The sequence below is a fragment of the Bombus vancouverensis genome, chromosome 11 (genome assembly GCF_051014615.1).
Source record: "Bombus vancouverensis nearcticus chromosome 11, iyBomVanc1_principal, whole genome shotgun sequence".
In the NCBI taxonomy this organism is placed as follows: Eukaryota; Metazoa; Arthropoda; class Insecta; order Hymenoptera; family Apidae; genus Bombus; species Bombus vancouverensis.
In genome coordinates this window covers 11,627,147-11,653,953 of record NC_134921.1, presented here as the reverse complement: position 1 = coordinate 11,653,953, position 26,807 = coordinate 11,627,147, and the positions used below count along the sequence as shown (strand labels likewise).

Sequence of the window (26,807 nt, the reverse complement as noted above, 5' to 3'; positions counted from 1 at the left end):
TCAGATCTTACGGATTGGAAAGCCGACTTTACGGTCTACATGGACCATATGCAGTTTGTGCTTCATAAGGGTGATCCGACTACCCTACTTAATCGATAAGATGAGAAAGCAGCGATAAACTCGCTCGTCTTTCCATGATACTGTTCTGCAAGGGAATTATCATTTTCTATCGAATATTATAGGAAATAAGAAACCAGTGGTGCTATGTGACTCATAAAAAAATATCTATCACCGTTTAATCAGTTATAATATCCAAATAACAAGATTAGAAAAGAGAATTTTCTTTAAATAGAATTAACCGACACGGGTAAATCACACTCTTGTGTGAAAAACAAAAAAATACGTTTTTCTCTTACGTTCTTCGTGCTATACGCGTGGTTATTTTACTCGTTCGGCAGAAACGAAAAATGTGAAATATCGTCAACATAAGAGCGGAAGACAGCGGTTATTGAAACAAACTTTGTTCGACTCATGGGAACGTTAACGGAGATCATAAGCGTGGCAAGCAGGTCTGAATGAATAATTATCGATAGAATAAGCGAAACCTCAATGGGGACAATTCTGGTCTCGAATTGGCCGACTTTTCACTCTGTCCACCCGTAAGTTTTACGACTATTGTCGACGAAATTGCAGCCTTGAAAAACGGCGACACGCGCGATGGGCGTTCTGTTTTCAAAGTGCGATTCAAAGAGACGAAATTGCCGGCCTTCAGCGTGATACTTCATCTTTTGTACGACGTTGACAAAACGTACGCTTTTATCGACGTTGCACATTTCAGACATTCGATGCATGTCGACGAGTTTTCCTGAAAATTTTGCATCGTCGAACGGAATTGTAGGCGGTAAAACAAAGCATGGGGAGTTGCGGCTAAAATATTCAATATAACTATGTAACTGAATTATGTTACGCTGATGCGATACACGGTTAGTGTACACAGCAGCTCTATTAAATAGAACGAAACATTATTGTACCGTGAATACATAGGAATGCTTTTTTCCTCCCGCGATAATTTTCTGTCGTTAGATATTTATTTTAATCGATATACCCCGACCGTGACGAATCGACTCGTTTTATGCGCAAATTATTGAAAAAATGGATACCGTTCGAAAATCATGCGAGAGAAACATAGCAAGTCTATATTTGTTAGTAATTCTCCGACTTTTCCAGTATCCGCGTTACGCTTATTAAGGTTGGGGAAAGTTTCTTAATACATTAAAACATTTGCCACGGTTAGTAGAAATAAAAATATTATTTATTTAGCGCATACAGGTACAGCGTCAATGAAATTTCACCATGTTTTATATAACACGATATACGCGGTAAATGTTTTCTACAACCAGTGCGTTCAAGTACTTTGGCGTGGTACTGTACGTTTACCGAAACTTCCATTCAAAATTATAATTACATTATCGACGAAGCATAACTTTTCAGATAAACAGATATTTGCCTGTATCTCTCGCCTCTCTTTTTTGGAAGACAGCAAGGTGATCGTGAAAGGAAGGATGACCTAAATATGGGCAACACGAGTAACGAACTGATTCTTGCTATCGCGACGAAAACGATGACCAACTTTTTTCCGCGAGTTCGAGCAACTTTGAAGACGCTGAAGCTCTCGAAACTTTACGTTCCTCCTTTATAGCAACCCTCCTCGTACTCTCTGGTTACATGCTTCTTCGAACTCACCCTTGGGCGAGAGAATCCTGGCGCCTCGTTTCGAAGGAGGGTCGAACGAAGAGGGCGTCATGGAGACGAGTCTAAGGGTTCCGCGAGGATTCGTCGAAAAAGGAGAATCTATCTCCGACGTAGATGCGTCTGAGAACGTGGATCGTTCCGGATAACGCCGATGGTATCGGTGTTTGGTAATGAGTAAAGATCTACCGCGTGTCTACGTTCGAAAATAAGAGAATCTCGTGGAAAAGCGACTCCTTACACGTGTGCCTTATACGTGTTCGAACGAAAGAAAAGAAATCATCGACGCGAGCAAATATCGATATTCAAAGAGGAAACCATAGGAAGAGTATAAAGGGTAAATGAAGAAATCGCTCGGAAGAAATTTGATATTCGGCGAAAGAACCATATTAAAACATCGGACATGGATTTAACGTTACAACGAAATAATGAAAATTGAGGTTGAAAAAATTTATTTGACGACGCAGGAAGAAGGGAAAATGTAGAACGAGAGAGCAGACGAAAAGAAACGAAGTAAAAGTTCGCATGTACGGTACGCAGGTTTCGAGAGAGGATGGAGACTCGTTCATGGAATTACAAATCATCGAAAAGCTGTGCGCAAAACACAAAGACAGGGATGGAAATTCGTTGAAAAACCTATTCTATTCGTTACAAGCTCGTGTCGAACTCGGCTCGTGGGCAAACGACTCACGCGGCCGTGAAACGAAGAGTTTCTCGACTCGCACACGTACTAGTTGGGTCAGCCGTATGCGTGTACGTTACGATCAAATACCGAAAACGGGCGGGGGGGAGGGGAGGGTGAGGAGGAAAGAATTAAAAAAGCTATCTGCCACGGGATAATAAAAAGGAAGACGGGTCTGCGAATGCAAAGAAGGAAAAAGGAGGTAGGGTGAAAGAGAGTGGCAAAGGGAGGCTAAGGGTTGGTAAGAGGGTGTGGAGAAAGAGGCAAGAGAAAAAAGGAGAAGCAGAGAAGACGACGAAGTCGAGGAGGAGGCAGAGAACGATGAGAACGATGACGAGGACTAGGACGAGGACGAGGCGGAGAGAGAAACGCGAATGCGAACGCGAACGGTCCTACTGGTAGAAAGGGACGTCCCACGCGGACAGGCAGTAGTGGTAACGCACATATTGGCCAGACGTTTGTGTGAGTCGTTGGAAAAGCTAGATGGCGAGGTGGAAAGAAAATCGCTCGCAGGCTATTTTCCGGAGGAATTTTTATTGGTAGATCCGCCATGTTGAGGGTGAAGTAGGGGTAGACGGAGCAGCGGAGAACATGCCAGGATTGGTGGTTGTCCGGGTAACGCATCGTTCGAGCATCCAATAGGGTAAAGCGAGGAGAACCTCGTGCTTTCGTTGCCCGACCGAGCACGGGGGTGAAAGGGAGCGCTGGTTACAGGCAACAACCCCCTACCATGGAAGCAGCCCCTCTAAACGTTCTCTGTCCCCCCGCAGAGTCACCGGGATAACTGCATTTCGTGGACAGAATCCCACAAGAACTCACGGCGAGCGGTCGCCCCTCTAACACGGCCGACTCTCCTATCGTTTCGGCTTTTTCCTCTACGTAACGCGTTACGTACCACGGTACGAAGGAAGGGCGCGAGTCATCCTGGACGCTTCCACCTCGTCCTCGTCCTCGTGCTCGTATCCGTACTCGTTTTCGTCTTCATCTTCGTCCTTACCTTCGTCTTTGCCCGCGTCCACTCTTCGTCCGTGTCCTCGCGACGCTCCACGAATCTCGTTCCCCGCGCGGTTTCCATCGGGCGCGCGCCATTTCTCCGCAATTATTTCGATATTTCAATTTTCAAGGGCATACCCTGCTGCCTTCGTGATACTTACCCTACCCCTCCCACTTCTTCTGCCCTCCAATTCTAACCCACCTAATTGCATCGACGAGATAATAAGATTTGAATTTCGAATCGAGGCCACGGTAGCGGTAACGTCCGCTTCTCATTAAACAGCCGCGCTCTCCTCTCTTTCTCTCTCTCTCTCTCTCTCTCTTTCTCTCTTTCGTCTTCTTCCTTCTTCTTCCTCTACTTTTTCCTAGCTCCACATCCGACATCCACGTGCGTCTCTCGGCCAAACGAAACGTTTCTTTTCTCCTTTCTCCTCGCTTTCTTTCCCTTTTGTCTCTCGTTCGTCGGGTCGACCGCAACGTCGCCTGGATTCTCCGAGAACATCGTTGGGATTCGACGCTACGACTCTTCCCCGTGAACATTGGCGCACCCGCACGCAAACTTGGATCAATCGGATCGTCAAAAGCAGCCTACCAGGATTTAAGATCGATAAGAGTACGCTGTCGCTCGCGATCACGAAAGGACAATATCGCCATCTCTACAGCTATCGCAAGTTACTAACTGGCACGAAGACTACGGAGGATAGTGATCTTGTATTTGCAAGACCAACGCTCCGACGAATACGTAAATATCAGGATAGAGTTTCAAACGTGAAATTAGTGTACTTCTGGATGATTTCGCAAACCGAGCAAGGATCCCAATTACTCTTACACGTTACAACCTTGAGGATAAAAAACTGTGAAAATCGTTGGAGAAACGATTGCTGGAATTTGAAGGATTCACGATCGAAACGAGATTAGTTTCTGAAAAGTGTCGCCGATATTGTGTTAAAGAAGTGAAACTCTCGAATATGTGTGAACGGAAATAACTGTTTCTAAAATTACCAAAATTACCAAGATTACCAAGTTACCTTTTTCGTCCACCAGAGACTACGCGTACTTTAAAGTCTTAGAGAACGTACCTCTGAATTCTTGCTCGCAAGTAAACATCGCGATCGTTGCTTCGAGTCACCAACGAATCGACGCGTTGTCACGTAAATATGTGATTTCGCGAATCCAATCGAACGCTCGAAACGTCATAAACACATGCTAGTACACGTTTGAAAATTCCCATTCGAACATCCACATATAAAATCGTATCGCTCAGAGACGTAACGATAGACGTCTGAACGAAAAGCAACGACGAACGATCGCTCCGGAAAGGATCGAGTAAAGTCTAAAAGACGGATCTCTCAGCGCGTCCAAGCGAGAAGCTTCGAAGCACGTAATCGACTCGAAAGCCGCAAAGACAAACCTTCCTCGTCGGATATATCCAAGAACGTAAAATTTACACGCGGCAGGTCTGTCGTGAGAATTTCCTAATTCCCTTAGCGCAGGATTCGTCACCGCAAAGAATCGGAGGATCTGGTATCCGAAATCATGACCAATCTGCGTTAAGAGACTTAGAAAGCGAGACACGTCCGTCGAAGGAGTCGACGAGTAAGATACGCGCACGACGAGCCTGTGCTAGGACATTTAGATAACAGGATCGACCCCTGGAAGGGATCGAGGAATTGGACAAATTTCGAATTTCGTGGAAACAGAGAAGAGAAGAGTGCGAAAGATCGGAAAAAATCGATCGTGGTTCCGCCTCTAGAAGGGGAACGACAGAGAATGTCTTGGTAGGTTGTGAAAGAACAACAGGAGCACTTGGTACGAGAGACCTCAACAAGGTCAACCCGGCATCACCCTGGCTAACGACCTGTCTGGAGGTACCGGGGGTCCCGGTGCAGGCGGCGTCGGTTCCGTCGGGGGCACCTCCGTCGGCGGCGGCGGCGGTGGCGGTTCATCGCTCCCGACGACCGCCCTCAGCCTCGATCATCAGCAGTTCAACATCTTCCCTGCGATCTTTAGCAGGCAGTTGAACTTTTCCGCGGCGGCAGCTGCGAACTGCGGTCAAAACAAGCTGATGGACGAACTGAGGCCGAATCTCGGTTTGCTCGGCGTTGGACTCGTCGAGAACGAGAGCTTCCACTTGAATCACAATCAAGAGAAGAGAAAGTGTAGCAGCACGAGCTCGAACGAGCAAGATTTCAGCCTTTACGGGGTTCACCAGGGTCTCGAAGCAAGCCCGCCGACACCAGCCGCGACGCCTGGAAGGAGCAGCGTCGGGGCTACTTCTTCCGTTGGTGAGTATCGCTCTGAATTCATTCGTCTTTCAATTCTGTACGTTTCGAGTCGCCCACTCGTTTCACGACCGACTCGGACGTTTAAGTAAAATATTTGGAGAACGATCTTCCAGGCGATACACACCGATGCTTAGAAAACGCTAAGTATTCGCGCACTTGCTTATGTTAGGAGAAGAGGGTTTAATAAAAATTTCTATGGAAAACGATAGATACATCGATGAATTTTATACGCAACGAGGATAAATGTTTAATCTTCTATAGGAGGATGATAAATATTTAGCCACTAGTTTCTTACCAATTTATGTATCTTACCAGCATCCATTTGCTGTTACTACAAATCGGCTAAAGTATCCGGATACTTATACAAACGATAGCGTATACCAGGATCCTATTTGGTTTGACGTTATCTTAGAACGATCGCGCGTTAGTCTGTTTCCTCTAATCACGAACGAAAGAGATACAAACGTTGAGGATGATTTGGAGGTAAAAATGGGCAACGTGTCATCTCGATATAGATGAATTTTCCGCTTGTTGAGCCTCGAGTACACACGTACGTCGACGATAAGATCGGTTATAGTGTTGACAATGGGGTGCAGGACTAGACCATATGGTGGTACCTGTTCTATAGGCTATTATTATGTGCTCGTGGGGTTTCAGAGAGCTTAGCACCAAGGGTGTGCTAATGGGGTTCACTCGAATCGTTGGATGTAGACGCGTGTCGAGTCTTGTCATCGAAGCGAAATGCTGAACAGAACTCTGTCTTCCTCCCTCTTGCTATATATTGACAGTAACTTGTACTTAGTGCCAGAATTCAATGTAGTCCAGCTGTTGGCTATCATTAACGAGTTTAACGTTTTTCCATCGCGGAGTAGAAGATTTTGCGACAAACTGGTCGTCTCTAGTTTCGTTTTTAACGGATAGTTAAAACACACATGCAACGTGCATAATTTGCAACCGATCTCTTTCCGAGGACTCCGAAGATCAAATCAATTAGACTCGAATGACGATTCTGCGGAAAGCGAAAATTTTCATACTATGAAAATACGACCGTTCTACGTATGGAATTCGTTCGTACATCGACGCGAGTCATGACAAATTTTCCGTTTAAATAATCAGTATCGTCGCGCGTTTAAAACGCCGACGCGAATTGAAAATCCCACCGATGACGCTCTTACGCTTTTCGAATGCCGAAGACATTCTTTCAAATTGGAATTCGCCACCGAATTACGCCAGTTTACGGTAATAAAGTTATGGATGAATCATTGGTAAGACGATGGGTGCGGGAATTCAATAAGGGTAGAGAAACTGTATGCGATCGTAAGCGTTGGTGTCGTCCGTCTCTCGTTACGATGGAACGCGAGGACGTGTTTGCGACTTTATCGCAAACGATAGACGCGTCCAACGAGCCAGATTACCATCTTTCTTGCAAAACTTGAAAAGTTTTTGCCTTTATGACGCTTCAGAAGAAACGACGATTCAGAGGATTGCGCAGGGCGATGGTTGCGTGAACTGTGACGGCGGAGGTCTATGACGAAGGTATACAAAAATTGAAAAATAACTTGGCATATATACCAAAGTCACAAATAAAGAGAACTTTTCAAGATGCATTCGCATCGTTGTTGCTTGGAAACTGGCATCACATTTTGGATGATGTTCGTGGAACGTAGAATTCTCCAACGAACCGTGCGTGCGATCGGATGCGTCTGTAAATATTACAAATAAGATAGGAGGTTCAACAGGTCGCACGGTAAAATTTTATTACGTTTCTGCGGATCTTATTATTCGGTAATGACTTTCGCGCGATGGGTCCAATTTAAGTGGAGAACGTCCAGCGTTTTGTTTTTTCCCTTGAAGGTCAGACTTTTCAGGAACGAGATGAAACCGCCGTAGTATTCTAATGCAAATGAAAACTCTGCAACGTTCAGCTAAGCGAAAGAAGGGAGGAAAAAGAAAGATGGAAGAAGGGAAGCGGAGAAAGAGAGAGAAACGGGGAGGGAAAAATTAATGTCGTTAACCCTCTGCGTCCTCCGCGGCATTAAAAGTACTCAAGCGATGGTCTTTCGCGCGATTCCCTAGCCCCTTTTAATACGCGAACCCGCGAAATTTCTCTACTACAAACGACGGTTTCCGTTTCTGTTTTCAAAAAAGACGATTTAATATTACTACCTGAACGAACTTACCGAAAGTCAGCTTCCCATACGGACGATAGAATTTCTCTGCTATTTACTAGACATTTTATATAGCAAACGCATTTAACGCGATCGTTGTATAAGTATCGGAACGTGTTAAAACACATAAATTCTCCCTTTCAGTTGAAACGTCGTAACTAACGTTTTTCTCGTTTTTTTTGAGATACGTTGAAATTCGTTTCGTATATTTCGTTTCGTCACATTCGTTAATACGTTCGTAAAAATGAAATCCGAGAGTTGTAAAAATTCCGTAGCATCGAGGGACAGAGATTTGTAATTGGAGGGAGAATCGATCGAAAAAGTTGCCAGCGACGGCATAGCTTTTCGCGTTAACTGGAACTTGGTGGCAGATGCCGATGGAAGACAGCTGCGAAAGCTGCAGGGATCTGCCTTGTTAATAATCCCATAGATCGTGTCATTTGTCACCTCGTTCGCCTTGTTAAAATCGCTGGTAATTATTTCGAATATAGTATTCAGGGCGGATAATAGTCGTAGAGCTACCGTAACTACGATGGTTCTTCCTTTTCCAATTACTTTGATCCGCGATTAAGGTAGCCATTTACTTTAGAAAATGGAAAATAAACGAGAGTTTGATTTTCAACAATAAACGAATTAAATTATTTCCTTGGAAGAAAAAGTGAATATAAGAACGTAAACGTGAGGTTTTCGATCATATTTTTCGCTTTATATTCAAGACGCGACGTCCAAAGAAATTTCAAATCGATATCGAGCATGTTTCGTTATTTGTTGTTATTTCAACAACTTCTTTCGACATATTATACATTTTTTACATTTATGCTGTAACATCTTACATCTCGCACACACGAGAACTTTAGTATCTTTGCTTGGTCTACTGCTTCTGTCGAACTCGATCGAAAATTTGTTGCCACGGTTGGCATCGTTAATGGCAATAAAATTGATGTAATCGCGACACCTGTTGTTGCCATAAACGAGTCATCGTTACGCGTTCTTCCATAATCGCCGAAGGTCGTCGTTTCAACTCTCGGCTTTTCTTTCTTCTTACCTCGATCGCCGAGCCTTTCTAACCAGTATCGTTGTACCAATCGTAAAGTTTCGCGAAACGTACAACGATGAAAATCCGTACCAAGTATTCTCTGTCAATTTACAACAAATAAGTATATGAAATAGGCGTTGCCATCGTGTTAGTGGTTTCGCTAAGAAACGGATCATAACGCGCAGATTTGCCTCGTCTTCTGGCTGAACTTGACCGAGTTTCACTGTTCACCGGGTAACGGGGCAAGGTATGTAAAGTGGACAGCATTCATCCTTGAACATTGAATCAGCATGTAACATGATTAGGTCATTAACGCCCTAACCAAGTTAGCATAGTGCGAGGGACTTCGCTCGCCACCGTTACCCCGACCGTACGTTCGTATGTTCGTTCATAAAGCCGATACCGTGAAACAACCAAGACGAACGCAGACTTCTACATCGAGACTGTAACCTCGTGTCAATCGTTCTCTCGATTCGCACCCGGTTCCTTAGCCATCGATGGTTACGACGTACATTATCGAAAATATTCCGATAGTTTTCTCCTTTTTCACGGGATATAATTTGGCAGAAAGTTGGGAATAAAAAGGTTTTATTTCGTTGTCTATCGTCACGACAGCTACGCAACGAAATATTACGACACGATAAAGTTGATTTTTACGAGAGCTAAGATGCAATAACAAAACTGGTATTTTTATTAACTGGGATTTATGGGACTATCGTTCCGTTGTTGGAGCAAGTCTTTGTCTTCGAACGGTTCAATTTTCGGAAATGAATTTCGATAGGTCGACTAAATGAAAACTAATTTAATTGATTTTTCCAATTTCAGGCGCGGAAGGAGCTTTTAAAAAGTTAAAACCCGACCCTTGTGCTTCGAGTCCTCACATCGGCCATACACCTACCACCGCCAGTTGTCCAACACCCGCTCGACGACGGCACAGGACCACTTTTACGCAGGTTTGCTCTTAACTTTGCATTAACTTGACGTCCACGCGCATAAGAGAAAAACGTATGAATTTTCGAAGCTTCCAATCTTTTCTCACGTACAAAAGTTCCTAATTAATTACCGTTGGCTATCGCGTGCGTACGAAGCGCCGTTTCCTCAACTAAGATATTTACCTGTGCGCAGTTTCTTCAACATATCGATATACTTTTTAATCAAAGTAATTTCCAGTATCATGCCACGTATCATTTCAATGATCGTTCAGTCGGTTGTTCGAAATACCCGAATAGACAGACGCATGATTATTTTAAAGTAACATCTAAAATAAAATCGGAGATATTTTCAAATAATATTACATATTTAAAAATTATTTGTTAAAGTCGTTTGAAAAATAATTAATTTTTAAAGCGGCGTTAGTATTACACGCGATATTTTACACACGGAAAATCTAATTAATTCGTTTGAAATTAAATAATTTATTTGTCACATTACGAAATAAATTATTCCCTATTTACTACTATGTTTGTTTGTTATGTGATTTTGATCGTGATAATAGATTTAGCAGTAATATTAAAATAAATTTGACAAAATTTTAGTTCAGATCCGAGCCAAATCGGATGACATATCGTTTAAACACGTAATCATTTTCGAAATATTTTCTCGAAACAATGCCCAGGCCTGATACGATTTTCTACTTAAGGTTTCCCCTAATTGAAAAGAATCGATTCGTTCGTTGCATCGTTTTTCGCGACTGTCTGCACCCATTGTTACGATTCTCGGTAGCTGGATTATTTACGGATAAACTCGTTACACATATTTCGATAACGAAATTTCGATTACCTCGATCCCCGAGATCTTTCGTGTAGCGTTCAAATTTCCTGCCGGTAGTTCAGATCGGCTTCACTACGGCCTTCCAATTGTTTCGCAGGAGCAGCTGGCAGAATTGGAATCGGCATTCGCAAAATCTCATTATCCAGACATATACTGCAGAGAGGAATTGGCGAGGTCCACGAAATTGAACGAGGCTAGAATTCAGGTGAGTATCGTAGCTTTGTAACGAAGAAGAAACAGAAAACATAAGAAACTGCTCGATTCACTTTCTCCTAAGCATCGAATTTTTCGAACGATTGATCTGAAATTGGAAGAAGATCAGCCTTGTGAAATCGACTCGAATATTTCGTAGCGTTTTTGTAAAAACCAATGAGCTACTAGTGTAAAATCATTTTCACAGCTAATTCCCACGAACGCCTACAATTGCCATTTCGAGAATTTATTTTATCGATAAAAATTAACAAAAGAAAAAAAAGAAAAAAAAATTGGAAACTCGAAGGTTAATCAAGCGAATTGCATCTTCTAGCGACGCACGTTTCTTTGTTTACGAAATTTTGTTCCTCGATAATAAAATTCGACGATGTATCCCACGAAATTTTCTCCCCATTTAGCTTCCGATGGTCTTCGAACAAATTCGACGTGCTGTTTCTCGCGAAACGTTACATATATTCGTATATATATTTTCTGTGCGTCCATCTTTTTGGCCATGAGTCACGCAATAATCGAATCAAAGACGCATGTAGGGTGGCAAAATGAAATTACGCGCGCAAATGTCGATCCAAGATACCCTCGAGTCTTTCGGGGGGTTGCAGAGTCAATCAGTGGAAACGGAGGCGTTTCGGACAAACTTTCTGATATCCACTGTAAAATAGGGAAATAGCAGATACGGGATTATCGATATCGACGAAAGTTAGGTTCGTTGCTTATTCCAGACTAGGGTAAATTTTGTTCGAAACGAAGATGAGAAAAAGACGACTCGAAACGACCAACTTTTCCAGTGTTTTGATATTTTTATCTTAGAGATAACACGGAGCAAGCACCTCTATTCCGAATACTAAATGGATAGAGAAAAAAAGGATCGGAGACTGATGCGATGTCAACGAAATTTCGAAATATTTAGCGCATAATACAGCTTCAAATTTATTTTTCTCGAAAGCGAAGCATCGTATGGAAAAATTGTATTCCACATTTTTTACTTGTTTTCAAACGTTAGTTAGTTCAAACTGCTCGAAATTAGCCAGATCGAAGTATACTTTGTGAAATCTTCAAAGTCGATTTTTTCGAAAACACAGCCTAGGGTGAAAAAACGTTATACCAAATCCTTTTCTTATTTCTTCGCCCTCTTTGTTTTAGAATCATTCATTGACTGTTTGTACCGCGACTATTCCCCAGCTCTCGTATCGCAGTCAACATATTCAAGTATGATCAACGATTTCTTGAAAATATCGAGAAAGTAACGCAGAAAATATGTTTCAGTTTATAGTTGAGTTATTCGGAGCACCGTGCTTTCGCGTGACACTGTATTTCGTAATGCAGTGACCGAAATTTCCATAAAGCCACTTTTTGGTAAAATTGTATAATTATTTCGTTCTAACGAGCTTCGTAACCATTTTGGGGTAACCAGGAAAGAAACGTACATGTACATGGATCGTAGCGATAGGAGTAACATTGATTTAAAAAACACGTAGAAATATAATTGAACAGAAAAGAAAAATGCGAGATTTCTATAGAGCCACGCGCTTTTTCGATAAATAAAATAAAAACCGACGATAATTTCTTCGCTGTATCCATATTAATAGTTCGTACAATTGCCATTTTTTTCAAATTACATCAAAAATGCAACTCGGTGTTGACAAAATCGGATTTTCTAACGTTTCTTTACCGATAGACGTCTACGGTTCGTTTACCACCTTTGATAATTCACTAATGCGATTATATCGGCCGCTATTGATACAACAACTTTTCTCCCAAATTTTCCCCGAAGATTTTCTATGGGATTCGAATCCGGGGAACAAGCTGGCCATGTTAAAATCTTTTTGATTCACCCACTGTTTCGTGCGAAGCATTGTCGCGCTGGTAAATGAAACTGTTATCTCCGATTCTTTCTGCCAACGATACTCTAAACCACATCTCTCTACATATACGTTCTTCTTTCTAGTTCTCTCGAAATGCCATCGTACACGAACTTTTCACTGGAACAAAACTATTATAAGATTTCACCAAAAAAGAACAAATATATCGACTGTATGGAAATAGTGGATATATAAAATATCAGCCGACGTATCCACGCGAACGTACTTAATCGCTTAATCGAGGAACGCTAACGATCTACGTTTAATCGACAAGTTGCGAAATAAGGAAGGGTAAACATTCGATACGAGCGAACGCGTTAGCTGGAAGATGAAACGCGACAGATTCGAGGATAGTAGTGCGGTTTTTGACAACGTTAAAGAATGGACAGGATGGAGAGGACTCTGGCGACTGTATCTGGGCAAAGGATTCGCGTTAGCTGGTGCAGAGCCGCCGCTGGCCCCTCCGAATCCTGGAGCGGTACATATTAAAACAGTCGCCAGTGCGTTTCGCTCTTTTGATATATAATGCAGGACGGTGTTGTTTGAGTTAAAAGCCCAGGAACCGCGGTGACTTAACCCTGTTAAACTGCGATGCCAAGTAAAACGCGGTTTGCTTTGCTTTTACTCGTTGGTTATAATCCATGCACAAAGTGTCCACCAGGCAGGAAGTGGCTTCACCGATGCGGCGGAGACTTTCGAACGCGTTCATTTGCCGGCCTCAAATGTAAAAGTATCCAAGCCGGTCTTCAAACGACGTTTCTAGTCATTAACTTTTGAAACGTCGATGCACCGACCGTTTCCACTAATTTCTTCGTTCGATGTTTTTTTCAATCGCTCGCAGCTTTTCCAGCGTCCCTTCGCGACGGTTAACGTCGAAAAGATCGTAAATAGGGACGACGGATGGAAAAACACGATGAGCAAATCGTCGATGCTTTCGGATTCGACGGATTATCCTCGTTTTTTTAACTGCGTTATACCAAGTATCATCTTTTTTATCTTTTTTGTTTTGTTTTCTTTTCTTCTTCAGATATCGAATGGCGTTAAAAACAGAAAAGTTAAAGTCTCTGTTTGATTCGTTAATCGCGTTCGTGTTCGTGAACGTAGGAATTAGTATAAACGTCCACACAGTCTACCTATCGTGCTCTGTACGTTATCGTTTCTATCTGATATTTTCAGCGAAAACGACCGACAAGGTTGCTCCTAAATTTAATCCTCTTTTCCGTTTAAACGCGTTACTGCAAATTTATAGATAACATTCACGATTCATCGATCGTTCCTTCGCGAATATTATACGCGGGTATTTTTAGGAACAGATAGAACACGATAAACCGTTATACGCTATTTCTTTCGGGATTAAGGAAAATAAGAGCATAAAGTTAAATGGTAGAAATTACAACTTTACAGTGGAGTTTCAACTTGGATTAAAAGTTCGCTAATCGAATTTCACAGTCGAATGAAAGTACACGTTACGTTCTGTACGTATATCTAGCGACGAATTTCTCGTCTATAGCGTCTACGATATTTTAAATTGCTGCGAATACCGTTCGAGCGTACATTAGAACCGATTAGACCATCGGTTTCGAACACTCCGAAGACATGTCCGAAATTACTCGTCGTCCTGTGGCTCGATCGAGAAGGGACGGTAAAAACGTAGGAAGAATATCTCCAGCCAAACGAATAACAATGAAACAAATAAACGAGTTTCAGGTTGGTCGAATTAATTCGAACGAGCCTTTGTTCTACCGTGCTGTTAAACCATTGAAAAAGGAGAAGGTTGCGCGCTTCGTTAAACAATTGGGAAAAGAAGTTGAAAATTATCAGGGAACGCGCGTTTCTATTTCATTGAAATATTCGATGCTACGGAATTCTTTGAAGGCTGCCGTGGTAGCTACGGCATTTTGTATTTTGGAAGATGGCGACACGCGAACAGGGTGCTCTTGGATGAAAGAGAAATAGGTAGGGAACGGCGGTGGCAAAGTTGAGATGAGTTGGGAAGGAAGGGTGGTTGGGTGGCGCTGTACCGGAGGCTGCCATTATATCTGAGCCGCCATTTTAAATTGAATTTTCTCCACCCTAGATAGATCTGAAACGTCTCGGCCTTGCCGAGGTTCTTCCTTCGTTGCGAGACGAGGAGTAAGAAGATGAGGAAAAGTAGAGGGAAACCGTACGAAGGGTACCAAACCCCCTATGGCTCGGCTCCCTATCTTTCTCTTCTCTTCTTTTCTCTTTTCTTCCCTCCTCTTCTCTTCTCTTCTCTTCTCTTCTCTTGTCTTTTCAACCGCTGTTTCGCGATGGATACTCTCCACGTCTTCGCTATTCTGTCCAAATGCTAACGGCAGAATTTTGCCTAACGAGGAACGAGGCGAAACACGCGAGAACGTAGAAAGCTGATTGCAATTTAATCGAAATTTTCATACTGGCGAAAGAAAATCAGCTGGACCTTTTATACGTGGTATCTACTTTGGACGATGAATTCGCGTATTTATGTTTATATAAGTAGACTAGGGATATTTATGGAAATGCGCGTTATCGTGGAAATAATTAAAAGGGATGCGCCGAGATTTCTGTCACGCGTTATACGTTACGACGAGTACACCTTATTTTAGATATTTTATACACGCGTTACGAGCATTTTATGCACTTTCGCGCGACTAATCCTCTTATTTTTCATAGGAGAGCGATTTTAAGATGCGATACCTGGTCGACCAATCGCGCGTTACCAAGAAACTGTCTTTTTATTGATAATGGTAATACGGTATAATGATAACGGTTAAGAAAAAGGATAGCATCGTGGTAAGAGAATAATTCTCGAATCACCGCACAAGAAATCCCATTACCTCGAGGAAAAAGAAAGGTGAATCCGAGACCCAATATTAAGTTAGCTAAGTTTTCATTCGACCTTTTTACTTCGATTCGACTTCCGATCGAAGCCTACCTAGTGGGCGTTTTACGAGAAAATTGACTTCCTATCTGAGAGGAAATAAGAAAAACTGACGAGCGAAATAAAAAATTATCAACGTACATTCCTCGTTTTATCATCGGACGGAATATACTTTTTTAGATCGCTGCACTCCGAATGTAACTCGCGTTTACATTTATTACTTTACGGTTTCTTGTCAAATCTTTCACGGCTCGCGAAATATTCTCCCTTTCTCTCTCCAACAATGATTTCTACATCTCCCACGTTTTAAGATACTTTTATATTTGTAAAAACGCTTCGAATGTTCCTGTTGAAAAAAAAAACTCAACCTCGACAAATATACAGAACAAAGTAAACTTCTCGTTCTAATATTTAACGAATAAGACAAATCTCTATCGTCGCTTTTTTAGTCCAGAAGCGTGCAGAAAAATATATCGCAAACAACCGCGATCTACTCATCGAGACGCGTCGTAGTTTCGACATGATCCAACGAAGAAATGTAAAAATCGGTAGATGGAAGACACGCAGCCTACGATCGACGAACGTTCGTTCGACAAAGTGTAGGTGTACGCGTGTTCTGGTACGAGGGAAGAAAAGTGGGCGATGAGGCAAGAAGAAAGTAGTAGTAGGTATATTTTCTTGCAGAGAGTAATCCATTATCTCGGGATCCATTTTCTGTCTCTATACGTGGGTTAGCTATCAGAGTACGGAGTGTATTCTCTTAGGTATACAGAAGGATAGTTTTCTTGGTCGTGGTTCTCAAAGTAGCAGACATTTTGAGCTGTTCTCTACCCTTGAGGGAGAGAGAACTGCACTTTCGCTATCCCATCTTCTGGCGCTATCTTTCTCTACGGCAGAACATAGCTGGGCGGAGAAAGGGAGGATTGGAGAGCACGGTTATTGAATTACCAACTCTTAGCTTTCCAGTTCTTGTAGGGTACGCGCCTTAAGGGACGCGCGCAAGTATGTTCGCAAAAAGCTCTTTCAGAGGAGTTGTAAATAAAAGGAGCGATCCGCGTTTACGAGACCTAGTCGCTTAAACGCATCCGTATATTTATCTATGGATAAACATACACGAATTGCCTTTCTTTCAACCGATTTATTCGATGCCTTTCGCGGATCAGCTTTCAGCGATAAGTCGAATGGTTTTCAGGGGATACATAATCCGGTGTAATTAGATTTTTCGTTGATGCTTACGTGGAGATTGTACAAAGTTCGTGATACGTTTGTTTAAATCGTATAATTCGTACTTCGTATAATTTTGAACGCATCGATCGATGCAATTCGTTGTTTCTTGTATTAAAGCGTTGGAAAACGATTGATTCGGTAGATATTTCGATCGTGATACAATTTATCACGTAAGAGACTCGATTAAAAGATACCTGCGAAGGTATTAAAGAAGCAGGAGTAAGATAATCCAGTTTCGCGCTTTTAGCATTTCGAATTACCTCTTCCTTTCGATCAAACCAATATTTTTACAAATATGACGCGAGAAATAACAACGGGGACGATCGACCGGGTTTCGTTATCGATCGTTTCCTTTTTTTTTTTTTTTTCAAGATATTCACAAACGCTTTTCGGCGATACGTTTGATAAATACATCCTGCAGTATTAATAACGTTTAGAGCCACCATTTTTATGGATTCGAGGCCTGTTCTATTCGCAAGCACGTATTAACGTGCGTGTGTGTGTGTGTGTGTGTGTGTGCAAAAGTGAAATGTCGTTATATTTGCCGGGTAATATAATTTGCAGCGATGCATACTCGAATACTTTGAACTTTGACTTTTAGATCGGAGCTCTATCATAGAGTAGTACATCGCCATAATCAAAAATAAAGGCCTTAAAAAGGAATAAACGAATCGCAGTACTTTTTGACGCGCGGTATTCTCGAACAGAATGCTTCGAAAATCTACGTTTCGATAGAATATTTCGATAGAAGGTATCGCATCAGAAACGTATACAGTACGAATAAAACTATCGGCACGGATTCTGTAAAATTCTGCATTTTCCAAAAAAAAAAAAAAATGCTATTCTTTGTTTCATCTTCTCGTAGGATATATAACATTTATGGCTTGGAAATATACATATGCGTATCGTCTACGAATGTATAAACGTACATCGCGCAAAGTCCTATTAAAGATTGATAGAACACGAAACCGATAGAAGACTCGCAGTAACAAGAAAGTCAAATTTGTTATTCTGGAAATTCGTATATATTTCGTGCGTATAAATGTATAAGCCGAAACGAGATATTTAAAACTACGATAAACCAACTCTGCGATCGATAAAGTCGCATCATCGACCGGCAGACTATTATTTGAATAGTACACGATCGTAGTTGGTCAAAATCGTGTACATCGTTATAGATGGAACGCAAAGTAAAATTATTCTTTGTTACGGCATTATTATTTTTAACGAAAGTTTCTCTTCCTTGCGTCGACAACTACGACAACTTCGATGCGAAACTAATGACTCAGGGTGACACGTAAATTCAAATTATTTGGGATGCAAGTATCTTTTGTGCAAGTGCAAATCGGCTCATGTGCCATGAATTCAAATGCGGGTCGCAATTGGTTATGCGTGGTGCTTCGCTTGTTCCGTGATTTCCGTATGTGCAGTTTAAAATGATGTAGGTATAGCCAGATATACACGTACGTATACAGGCGCGTCCCTTTTTGAAATTATCGATACAATCTCTTTGCCTAACAGCCGATACATCGTGTTCCAGATTTAATTCACAAAAGAATTTATATCGATCCAATGCACGATGGTAATGACATTTTACGAATAATTCGTCGACTGTCTTTTTAATAATAGGAGGAGAAAGAAAAAGATGTCGATACTGGAGCAGCGACGGTCTCTCGGTTTAATTTTTCCATCGCTACGTCCGACGTCTCGTTTCGAACAGTCGTGTTTCATTTCTTATTTTGTACACGTAAAAATGCAATCAACGCAGTATGGAAAAATATACATAAAAATATATCAGGCTCGCGTTTCAGCGTAATTTTCGTAGCACGATGCTGTTTGTTTCGTTTAACGATCGATGAAGTACTTCGAGTCAAAATTGGACTCCGTAAACTCTCGCACAGCTAAATGACCATCGTATTCGACTTCTTTCGTTCGGCTCCCATTCGTCGTAAATTCCCTCGTTCTGACAACTATAATTTTCCTTCCTCCTCATCTCTACGAACAGTACTCTCGATTCACACCCACAACGATACAAAATCCACGATATTCAAATTGCCCAACGGTTTTTCACCGGGCAATTCTTTCCCTTCCATTCTATCGTCGTACGTTCTCGCGTATCTTCTGCAGCCCCTTTGACCCACCTCTTACGGACACCGGAACATCATCGGCGCGGATGTTTCGCGAGCTACGCTTCGAAAACTACGTATCGTACTTCCATCGAGAAAGAGAAAAAGAGAAAGAGAGAGAGAGAGAGAGGGAGAGAGAAAAAAAAGAAAAAGACAAGAAATACGCGAAGAGAGAAACGGACCAAAAAGAGACGCGATACGGGGAGCGGCAAATCAGAAGGAAATAGAGAAAAATAACGGAAGAAAAAAGATACGGAACAAGTAGAGAAAACCAGGCTTGATCGAGCCACCCTCGTGTGTCACTCGTTTCGCCGTGCGATAGCGTGCAAGAACGAGAGAGAAACCGAGAATGAGAGACTATGCCTGTGTGTGTGTGCGTGCGTGTGTACGTGTGTACGTGTGTACGTGTGTGTGTCTACGTGCGTGTATACGAGTGTGTAGGAGGGAGACAGCGAGAAGAGGAGGAGAGACGGTGCACAGTAGAAATGTCGATAAAACATGTTGGCCAATGAGGAAGCTTGGAGTGACGTCACAGTCGTGGCATTGGCCAATCAGGAGGCACTGGTAACATCACCACGAGGGTGGAAACAAGTCAACCCCAACCAGGGGAGAGGCTTTTCTCTTTCTGGGGGTTGCTTGGAAAAGGGTCGGTTGGCAGGGAATCACGAGAACCCGGAAGAAGAGAAGAGAGGGGAAACGAAGAAGGAGACCATAGGGTGGAAGGGGGAGGGGGTGGTAGGGAGTTGTAGGCGTGATGGAGGGTCGAGAGAGCGATAGAGGGTTCGAGGGTGGCGGTTGGAGGTTCGGGGATTCGGTGTGCATGCCGGGGAGTCGCTGGTGGCGGTTCAGGCAACCCCCAATATGGGTTTACTAATCCCGCGAAACAATGGAAATTGCCCGATGCAAAATGGCGATAGATAAACTACTCTACCTCGGGGAGAGTCCGAGAAAAGCGGGAATAGCTCAGCGACCGACGATGGAGAAGAGAAATGCCCCCCGTCCCCGCCGCCCCTTCGTTTACAGTCTGATTAACGCGTTCTCGTAGATTCGATTCGAGAACGCGAGTTCGAACGTACATATTTTCGAAAGTTCGAGTCGGCTCGTCTAACGAGCTCGTTCGCCTCTCGCCGTTGCACTTTTCGCGAATATCAGAAAAACGTTATTATTACAATACTTTACGTTTCACTTGGGTCTCCCGAGAATTTTCCTAAATTCTATCGCACTTTCTTCGCACCGGTAGGTCTGGTTTCAAAATAGAAGAGCGAAGTATCGGAAGCAAGAGAAGCAACTTCAGAAGGCCCTGACTCCGATTCCTGCTTGCCAAGGTGCCATGATGAGGAATATTTATCCAGGTGCCAGCAGAGGTTATCAACCGTATCCTCATCCTCACAATAGCATAAATGGAATAAACCGCTACCCTCAGGCAAGTCATTCGTCTCTAAAATATTCTTTTACCCGTAGTTTCTTTTCAGATCTCTCGCAACGATCCATGGTTTTGTCTTCTTACATCTTGTACAACGTGTTGCAGGCTTTTTTCCGCAAAACAATGCCATAAAATGTCCTACGATTAAAAATAAGAAATCACGAAGATCGACAGAGCACAGACGCTCTGTTAAGAGATTAGAACAAAATTATTATGCTGACATTGGTTTGCGAAAAGGAACCTGAGACACCCTTCGTACAGATCATCCATCGAAATCCTTCGTTACCGTTGACAATTTTCTCAAAATAGTTTTGTACGTACGTTCGCGTACGCCGAAAACCGAGATATTAGGTATCGATACGTACGTGATAAAATATGAGTAACGTTTCAAGGTGTGTAAATCCATCGTCACGTTTCAGTCGCCGTATAATTCATTATATTTTTATCGTATTTACGTATATCAAAAAAAAAAAAAAAAAAAAAAGAAAAACGAAAATCGTTAACGCTGACAATGGATGCGTCACGCCTACCAAGCAACGTATCGTATCCCTACGAATGAATTCGATGCGTTTCTCGTTAATGATTTTAACCGAGGTATTAAATTGAAGTGCACCTGAGCGTGCGTCCGGCGCATCGCTATCGGTCGATGTAGCTAAATTGCATTTCGACTGATTAGTTGGGTCGGACGGATTACCGAATGCCTACCGGTTTAATTAAGCCAATAATTCGTCGAGCGTATCGGTTTGCCGATAAAAAAGCTTCGAGATCCTCTTAATCGATCTTCGAAGTCATGTTTGACGTACCGCTATAAAATTTACCGATACTTGCTCCGATCTTTTTTCGTCCGTTATCCTTTCCAGCTGTAATTCCTCTTCTCTATATTAATCCAAACTACCATTCCACGATAACAAGTTTCCACTATTTCTTGTCCCGTATGTTGATTTAAACTACGATCTTTTGAACAACGAAGTTTGATTTTATTTATTTCGAAGAGGAATCGATAAATCGCCTGTAAACGATACGACGAGATTATACTGTCGTATTTTTCTTGTCTAACGAGTAGTTAATTTATATATGAATTTATGTTTACATGTAGATGAGTACGACGTCCTATCCAAGTATGACACAACCGTTTTCTATGTCACATTCAGCGTCGAATATGTCTGCAGTTACTGGTATGAGACAAGATGCGATGGGTGAGTTCACGTGATCTCCAACTATGCACTATTCGAATAATAGCCTGTTAATCGATTTACGATTTCATTAACTCGCGAGTTAATTTATAATTAGGAATATTTTGCTTCGTAGCTTGAGCGAACCGGCGTTATATCCAAACATTGCACGTTCCACCCAAAATACGAACAGTGATCGTTGTAGAATTAATTCGTATAATCAGAAAATGTATTTGTCGGCATTTGGTTTAATTCGAAATTTGATTTGCTGTCGTAACATTACCATCGATGCTATAGATTTATCGCTGTTACGTGTCCAATTACAAAGTGTAGAATTTGCAGAAATATAAAAGAGGGAAACGCTGAAAGATATTAGAATCGATTCGATTCTATAGAAACGAAAAGATCTGCTTGTTTTCCTTTTTTCTTTTCGTAATTATCATAGGCGTTGGTCTAAAGTTATTAAATGACTTGGTAAAACGTTGGACCGGAAATGACAGGAATCGGACATCCGTACAAACGTTCGTTCGTTCGTTCAGTCCAAGACGTTCTCTCTATTTCCGCTCGAATGCCGTCTTACATCATTTCCGGCGCAAGATGGAATATCGCTTTAAAATCGAATCAAGACTATTCGCGAATTGGCTGTCTATGCCGGTGTTCGTGTTCGAGTTTTCGCTCGGTATAGAGCGTAGGTCTTCCACGAATATCTCTGGCTCTTATAACGATTTAACGTCTTAATGCGATAACAAATCGGCCGATTAACGATTACGACGAACCTCCTGCAAAAGTCATTAAATCGATTCACCGGATTGCTTTCTTAAGAGAAAAGAAATTTACTTTCGTTCGTCGAGCTGTTTCCGATGGGAAAGGGTAGATGGATATCTCATTGTCAGTCTTCCTTTTTCACGTTAAATCGAATGGGTATTTAACTTATTATAACTGATCAATAAATTCTTCGTATTAAAAAGATAATATTCCGCGTATATCGTTATCTTACGTTCGCGACGATTATTATCGCAACGATTATCGCCATCGGTGACATATAAAAACTATGGAAAGAAAAAGAAGGCGATTTCCCATTTCTTATAAGCAAACGATTTTATCGTTCAATCTCGTTATCGATCAACTCCGTGTTTCGACGAAAATTACCTTTTTTGTTTTGGTTTCGGGGCTAAAGATAAGAATGCTGTGGGATGGATCGATTTATCCACTGATTTATTACTTCGTTTCAGGCATGTCAGCCGAGGACGAGTGGTACAACAAGAGTATTTCCGCTCTAAGAATGAATACGGCTCATCATCCCAACCTCGCTGCGCCAATGTTGCAATATCAAACATAATTGTAAACATTATATGAGTGGATCAGACGAAATCGTTACGATATATATATATTTGACTGCATATCTTCATTCAGGCAACTTAGCACCGCTAAAACGTGTTGTCAAGAGGAGACGAGATTATCTCTCGACGCTATGAAGTACATTTAAGAGAACAGTGAAACGAAATCAAATTAACGCGAATCTCGTGACATTTTGCACAAAAAGAGACGAAAAGTCGAATTTACGATAGACACGAAACAATATCGTGTTGAACGGTTTAAACATCTTACCATGATTGTTCGTTCATTAATGTTATGATAGAAAATCAGCTCTGACTATTGCGTTTCAGTTAATGAGATATGATTTCTAACATTTCGTCGTAATGTTAATGATATTTCGACAAAAGTAACTTTGTTAATATCATTTGGTATTATTGGTAAAAGAAAGTAAGAAATATTATTCATGTGCGGTGTTATGCATACACACGGATGATATGTATAATTTCATTAAACACACATATTCGCACATAACATTATAATTATTAGTGAAAATGATTATGTATGTACACAATTTTCTATTATTCTGTACAAAGCGTGATATACATATTTCGATCGAACTTTCAATTCTTAAATTAAGTGATACATGTCTGTAGGATCGGAAGGATTTCATTTTTCGTAACGATAGTAGAAATGCATATTGCCGCGTAAAGCAGTTTTGCATTTGAATTTATCCAGATTATTTCTAAAATGCCGATAAAACCGGTTCTTTTGTTGTTCGTTCGTTTTATTTTTATGATATATAGTTTCTTTCCAATGCTGATAAAGGCAAAGTCAGTGACTAAATGAAACAAACTTATATTTCATGTTTTCTTCCTTCTCTATCTTTTTATTCTCCTTTTTTCTTTTTTGACACAGCACGCGCTACGCATAACTAACAATTAGAATAATCAATATGCACGCAGAGTGGAACTCGATACGCGCACAATCCACGTAATCTTTTTGTTAGTTTCTTAACAACGATCCAAAACAGTTTCGTTAACAGAGGAGATTGTAAATAAGGAAGAGATACGTATACAGTGTAATCAACAGATATTCTAGCATATGCGATTTTTCAATGTCCTTTTAAAGATATAAGCATACCTAAACTTAGTGGAATATTAGGTATTGATTTGTGTGCTTATGTTGGCCAGAGTTTTAAATAATCAGGATGAGAGACGAGGATAACTGACAATGTCTTGCGTTTGAAATTTGAGAGACGCCAGGGGTCTAAATAAATAATTACGTGAAGTTCTATACACAGTTCCTTTTTTATCTTAAATAATTTTACACCAAATCTTATATATATATATAGCCATACTTTAAGACTTAATTCGTTAACAATGTTGTAAAATTATTTTACTTATCAGATACAATGGTTTCAAAATATCAAAAGTAAATCGGTATTTGCTTTTAATCTTAATCGAATTCTTAAAGTATCAAAATAAAGTTACTTTATTTCAAAGAAAATACACAACTATGTATCTATCTACATCTACATCTTGTTCACATAATGTAGAAGTTGTATGCTAAATTACAGATAAAATTTTATTGCAAATGTAAATATATCTCTTGGCAGTTTCATATTTAATGCCTTTCTGGCTTCAAATGAATAATTAAATGAAATATCACATTGATTTACTTTCAATTAAAAAATGTTGTATTTCTCCTATCGGACATAATCGACATAAAAACGTGCAAGATATCTATTTAAACGAAATTTTATTCTATTTGATCGTTATCGAATAGTTGCTATTCTCCCTGGCGTCTTTCAGTGGTGATATTTGGATCTGTCCAATCAACAATCGTCTATATTGGTGTCATTTTTCGATAATTGTCTAATTAATATATTGATCGAGAATGAAGCTGCAGACGACTGCATTGTTTTCGTGTAGTTTTGCTGCAACCTTATTACTAATATCGCTCGCGGTGTTCCACGCGAAATGTTCCTAAAAATTTGTAACATATCACACGAATATACGAACACATTTGCACTTGCATACATACAGAAAGAAACACAACATATATGTGTGTCTATTACGACGACGCATGCATGAGAGCACACATTCACACACACTAACAAGTATGTCAAAGAGAAAAGATTAAAAGTGGAAATGCATACCGGGCGAGCGTAATATAGTTTTAAGCAAGGGTCACGTATTGTACGTATGTGTTGTACATAGCCTAAATAAAAATTACATTTAAAACTAAACGCGCTGTTCTCAAATATTCCACTTAAAATAACCAAATTGAGAAACGTAAAGGAAATATGAGATAAAGAAAGCACAGACAAACTTTAACGAATAGACCGCGGATTTTTATGCATTTATGTTACTTTTGTTGCTTTTTGATCACCGTGGTGTATTTTTTTCAGATGATAATCCCTTATTCCAAATTAAATTCGCTAATCCACAACCAGCTTTCTTCACCTAGATTCCAAAAGCTTCCTCAATTTGCTTGGAGCTCTGTCGTTGACGCTAAAACTTATATCGTTCATTGTTGAATATCCATTTCTTACAAAAGTATGTAAATTGTAAAAAAATTTTTATTCGATTTTACAATTAAATCCTATATGTCAAACGTCAATTATGCTAATGAAGTTAAGTGTAATAATCGCTAATTGTAAGTACAATTTTTGTATTTCTATTCATAAAAATGTTAATACATAATAATTATGTTTGTGACAACGAATTCAAGAGTAACTATACAATACAAATACGATTATGTACAAAATATTTCTAAAACTAATCAACAGTGTTTGTCGATTTTACCTAGATTTGATTTTATATCTGATTGATTGTATATCTTATTATTCAAACTAGTTGCATTTGCCTGATCTTTTAATTGTATTGCATGTAACAAACTTATAAATGCAATTACTTTTATGTAAATTCACTCTATATTTTCTTTTTTCAAAAATGTATTCTCTATGTTGAGATCACAGAGTAGTAACGATTTCAACTTGTATAGAATTGATATAAACTAAACATGGAATTTAATATGATAATATGCTTCTCTGTCTAGTACATTTTAATACATTCTATATAGTATTTTTATCAATAGAACATCATTTCTGAAAAAAAAAAAATAAAGTAATTCCTCTTTAGAAGCAGTTTATCAAATATTTTTTACGATACGACAGCAACACACATTCGATGTGTATGTTTATCACATTCAAAGGAAAAATAATTCATGTTTGAAAGTGAAACTTTACGCTATATAATCTCTCTATTGCTAGTTAAATAAATTCTTTTAACTATAACATAACACGGATCTCACGGACATATGTATCTGCATCTGACAATTCCATCATTCTTTTGCGTGTAATAGTGCATATTCTTATGCATGTAAATGCATATTACAGCTTTCAAAATAACAATGTCACCATTGTAAATATTTAATAATTTAACAACAGAATCACATCAGTTTTCCGTTTAATGTTATCTTCATTTATCCCAGGCCTAATACATATTTAGGTAAATTATATGCAAATCGAGGAATTGCCATGACAACAGACAATCTGCAAAGAAAATATAATATACAATTATTTTTTAGGTAGGAAATTTCATAACAACTTAAGAACTGAATATATATATATACATTTCAGCAGTTTCAATCTCTTAAAAAAAAAATTTTAATCTATTAATTGTAGTATTTAGTAATTGTAGTAATTGTAGGAATGGTAATTTAACCTAAAACAATCTATTTGTAACTTTCAATCAGTAAAAAAATATTAAAACTTTGGAATGCTATCTAATGAGATCGAAATAACTAGAATTATATATACGTAAATGCGAAAATGCAATGAATACATTAAATAATTTAATGACTTGACTTTGATAAGTTCGCTCGTTAAGAGGTTAAATCTTTTGATCTTTTTCCCCTATCATTTTTTCTTGTTATAACCAAAACAGAGATACGACTTATCCA

General features: G+C 40.2%; 2 protein-coding genes across 6 annotated transcripts in view; one reads left to right on the top strand and one right to left on the bottom strand.

Moving 5' to 3' along the window:
• Nucleotides 1-5,163: 5,163 nt before the first annotated feature.
• Nucleotides 5,164-25,076, top strand: LOC117154694 (homeobox protein unc-42). Its single transcript, XM_033329906.2, has 6 exons — nucleotides 5,164-5,649; nucleotides 9,679-9,806; nucleotides 10,721-10,828; nucleotides 20,170-20,352; nucleotides 21,449-21,548; nucleotides 22,757-25,076. Exons 1-6 carry the CDS (start codon nucleotides 5,430-5,432, stop codon nucleotides 22,861-22,863), a joined length of 846 nt encoding a protein of 281 aa, XP_033185797.1. The 5' UTR covers nucleotides 5,164-5,429; the 3' UTR covers nucleotides 22,864-25,076.
• The window catches only part of LOC117154692 (sphingomyelin phosphodiesterase), a 20,579-nt gene continuing 18,832 nt past the window's right edge, over nucleotides 25,061-26,807 (bottom strand). For all 5 annotated transcript variants that reach the window (XR_004463819.2, XR_004463820.2, XR_004463818.2 and 2 more), the window contains one exon: nucleotides 25,061-26,397. Coding sequence is in view for 1 of the 5 variants with exons in the window: in XM_076622737.1 (XP_076478852.1) it covers nucleotides 26,328-26,397 (70 nt within the window). In the remaining 4 variants the exon portion in view is untranslated. The remainder of the gene's footprint in view (nucleotides 26,398-26,807) is intronic.

What these genes read in the sequence shown, in the direction of transcription:
- LOC117154694 (XM_033329906.2), top strand. Translation starts at nt 5,430, where the DNA reads ATGGACGAACTGAGGCCGAATCTCGGTTTGCTCGGCGTTGGACTCGTC. An exon ending in ACAGGACCACTTTTACGCAG is followed by an intron (nt 9,807 to 10,720) that starts GTTTGCTCTTAA and finishes ATTGTTTCGCAG; the next exon opens with GAGCAGCTGGCAGAATTGGA. An exon ending in TGAACGAGGCTAGAATTCAG is followed by an intron (nt 10,829 to 20,169) that starts GTGAGTATCGTA and finishes TCGCACCGGTAG; the next exon opens with GTCTGGTTTCAAAATAGAAG.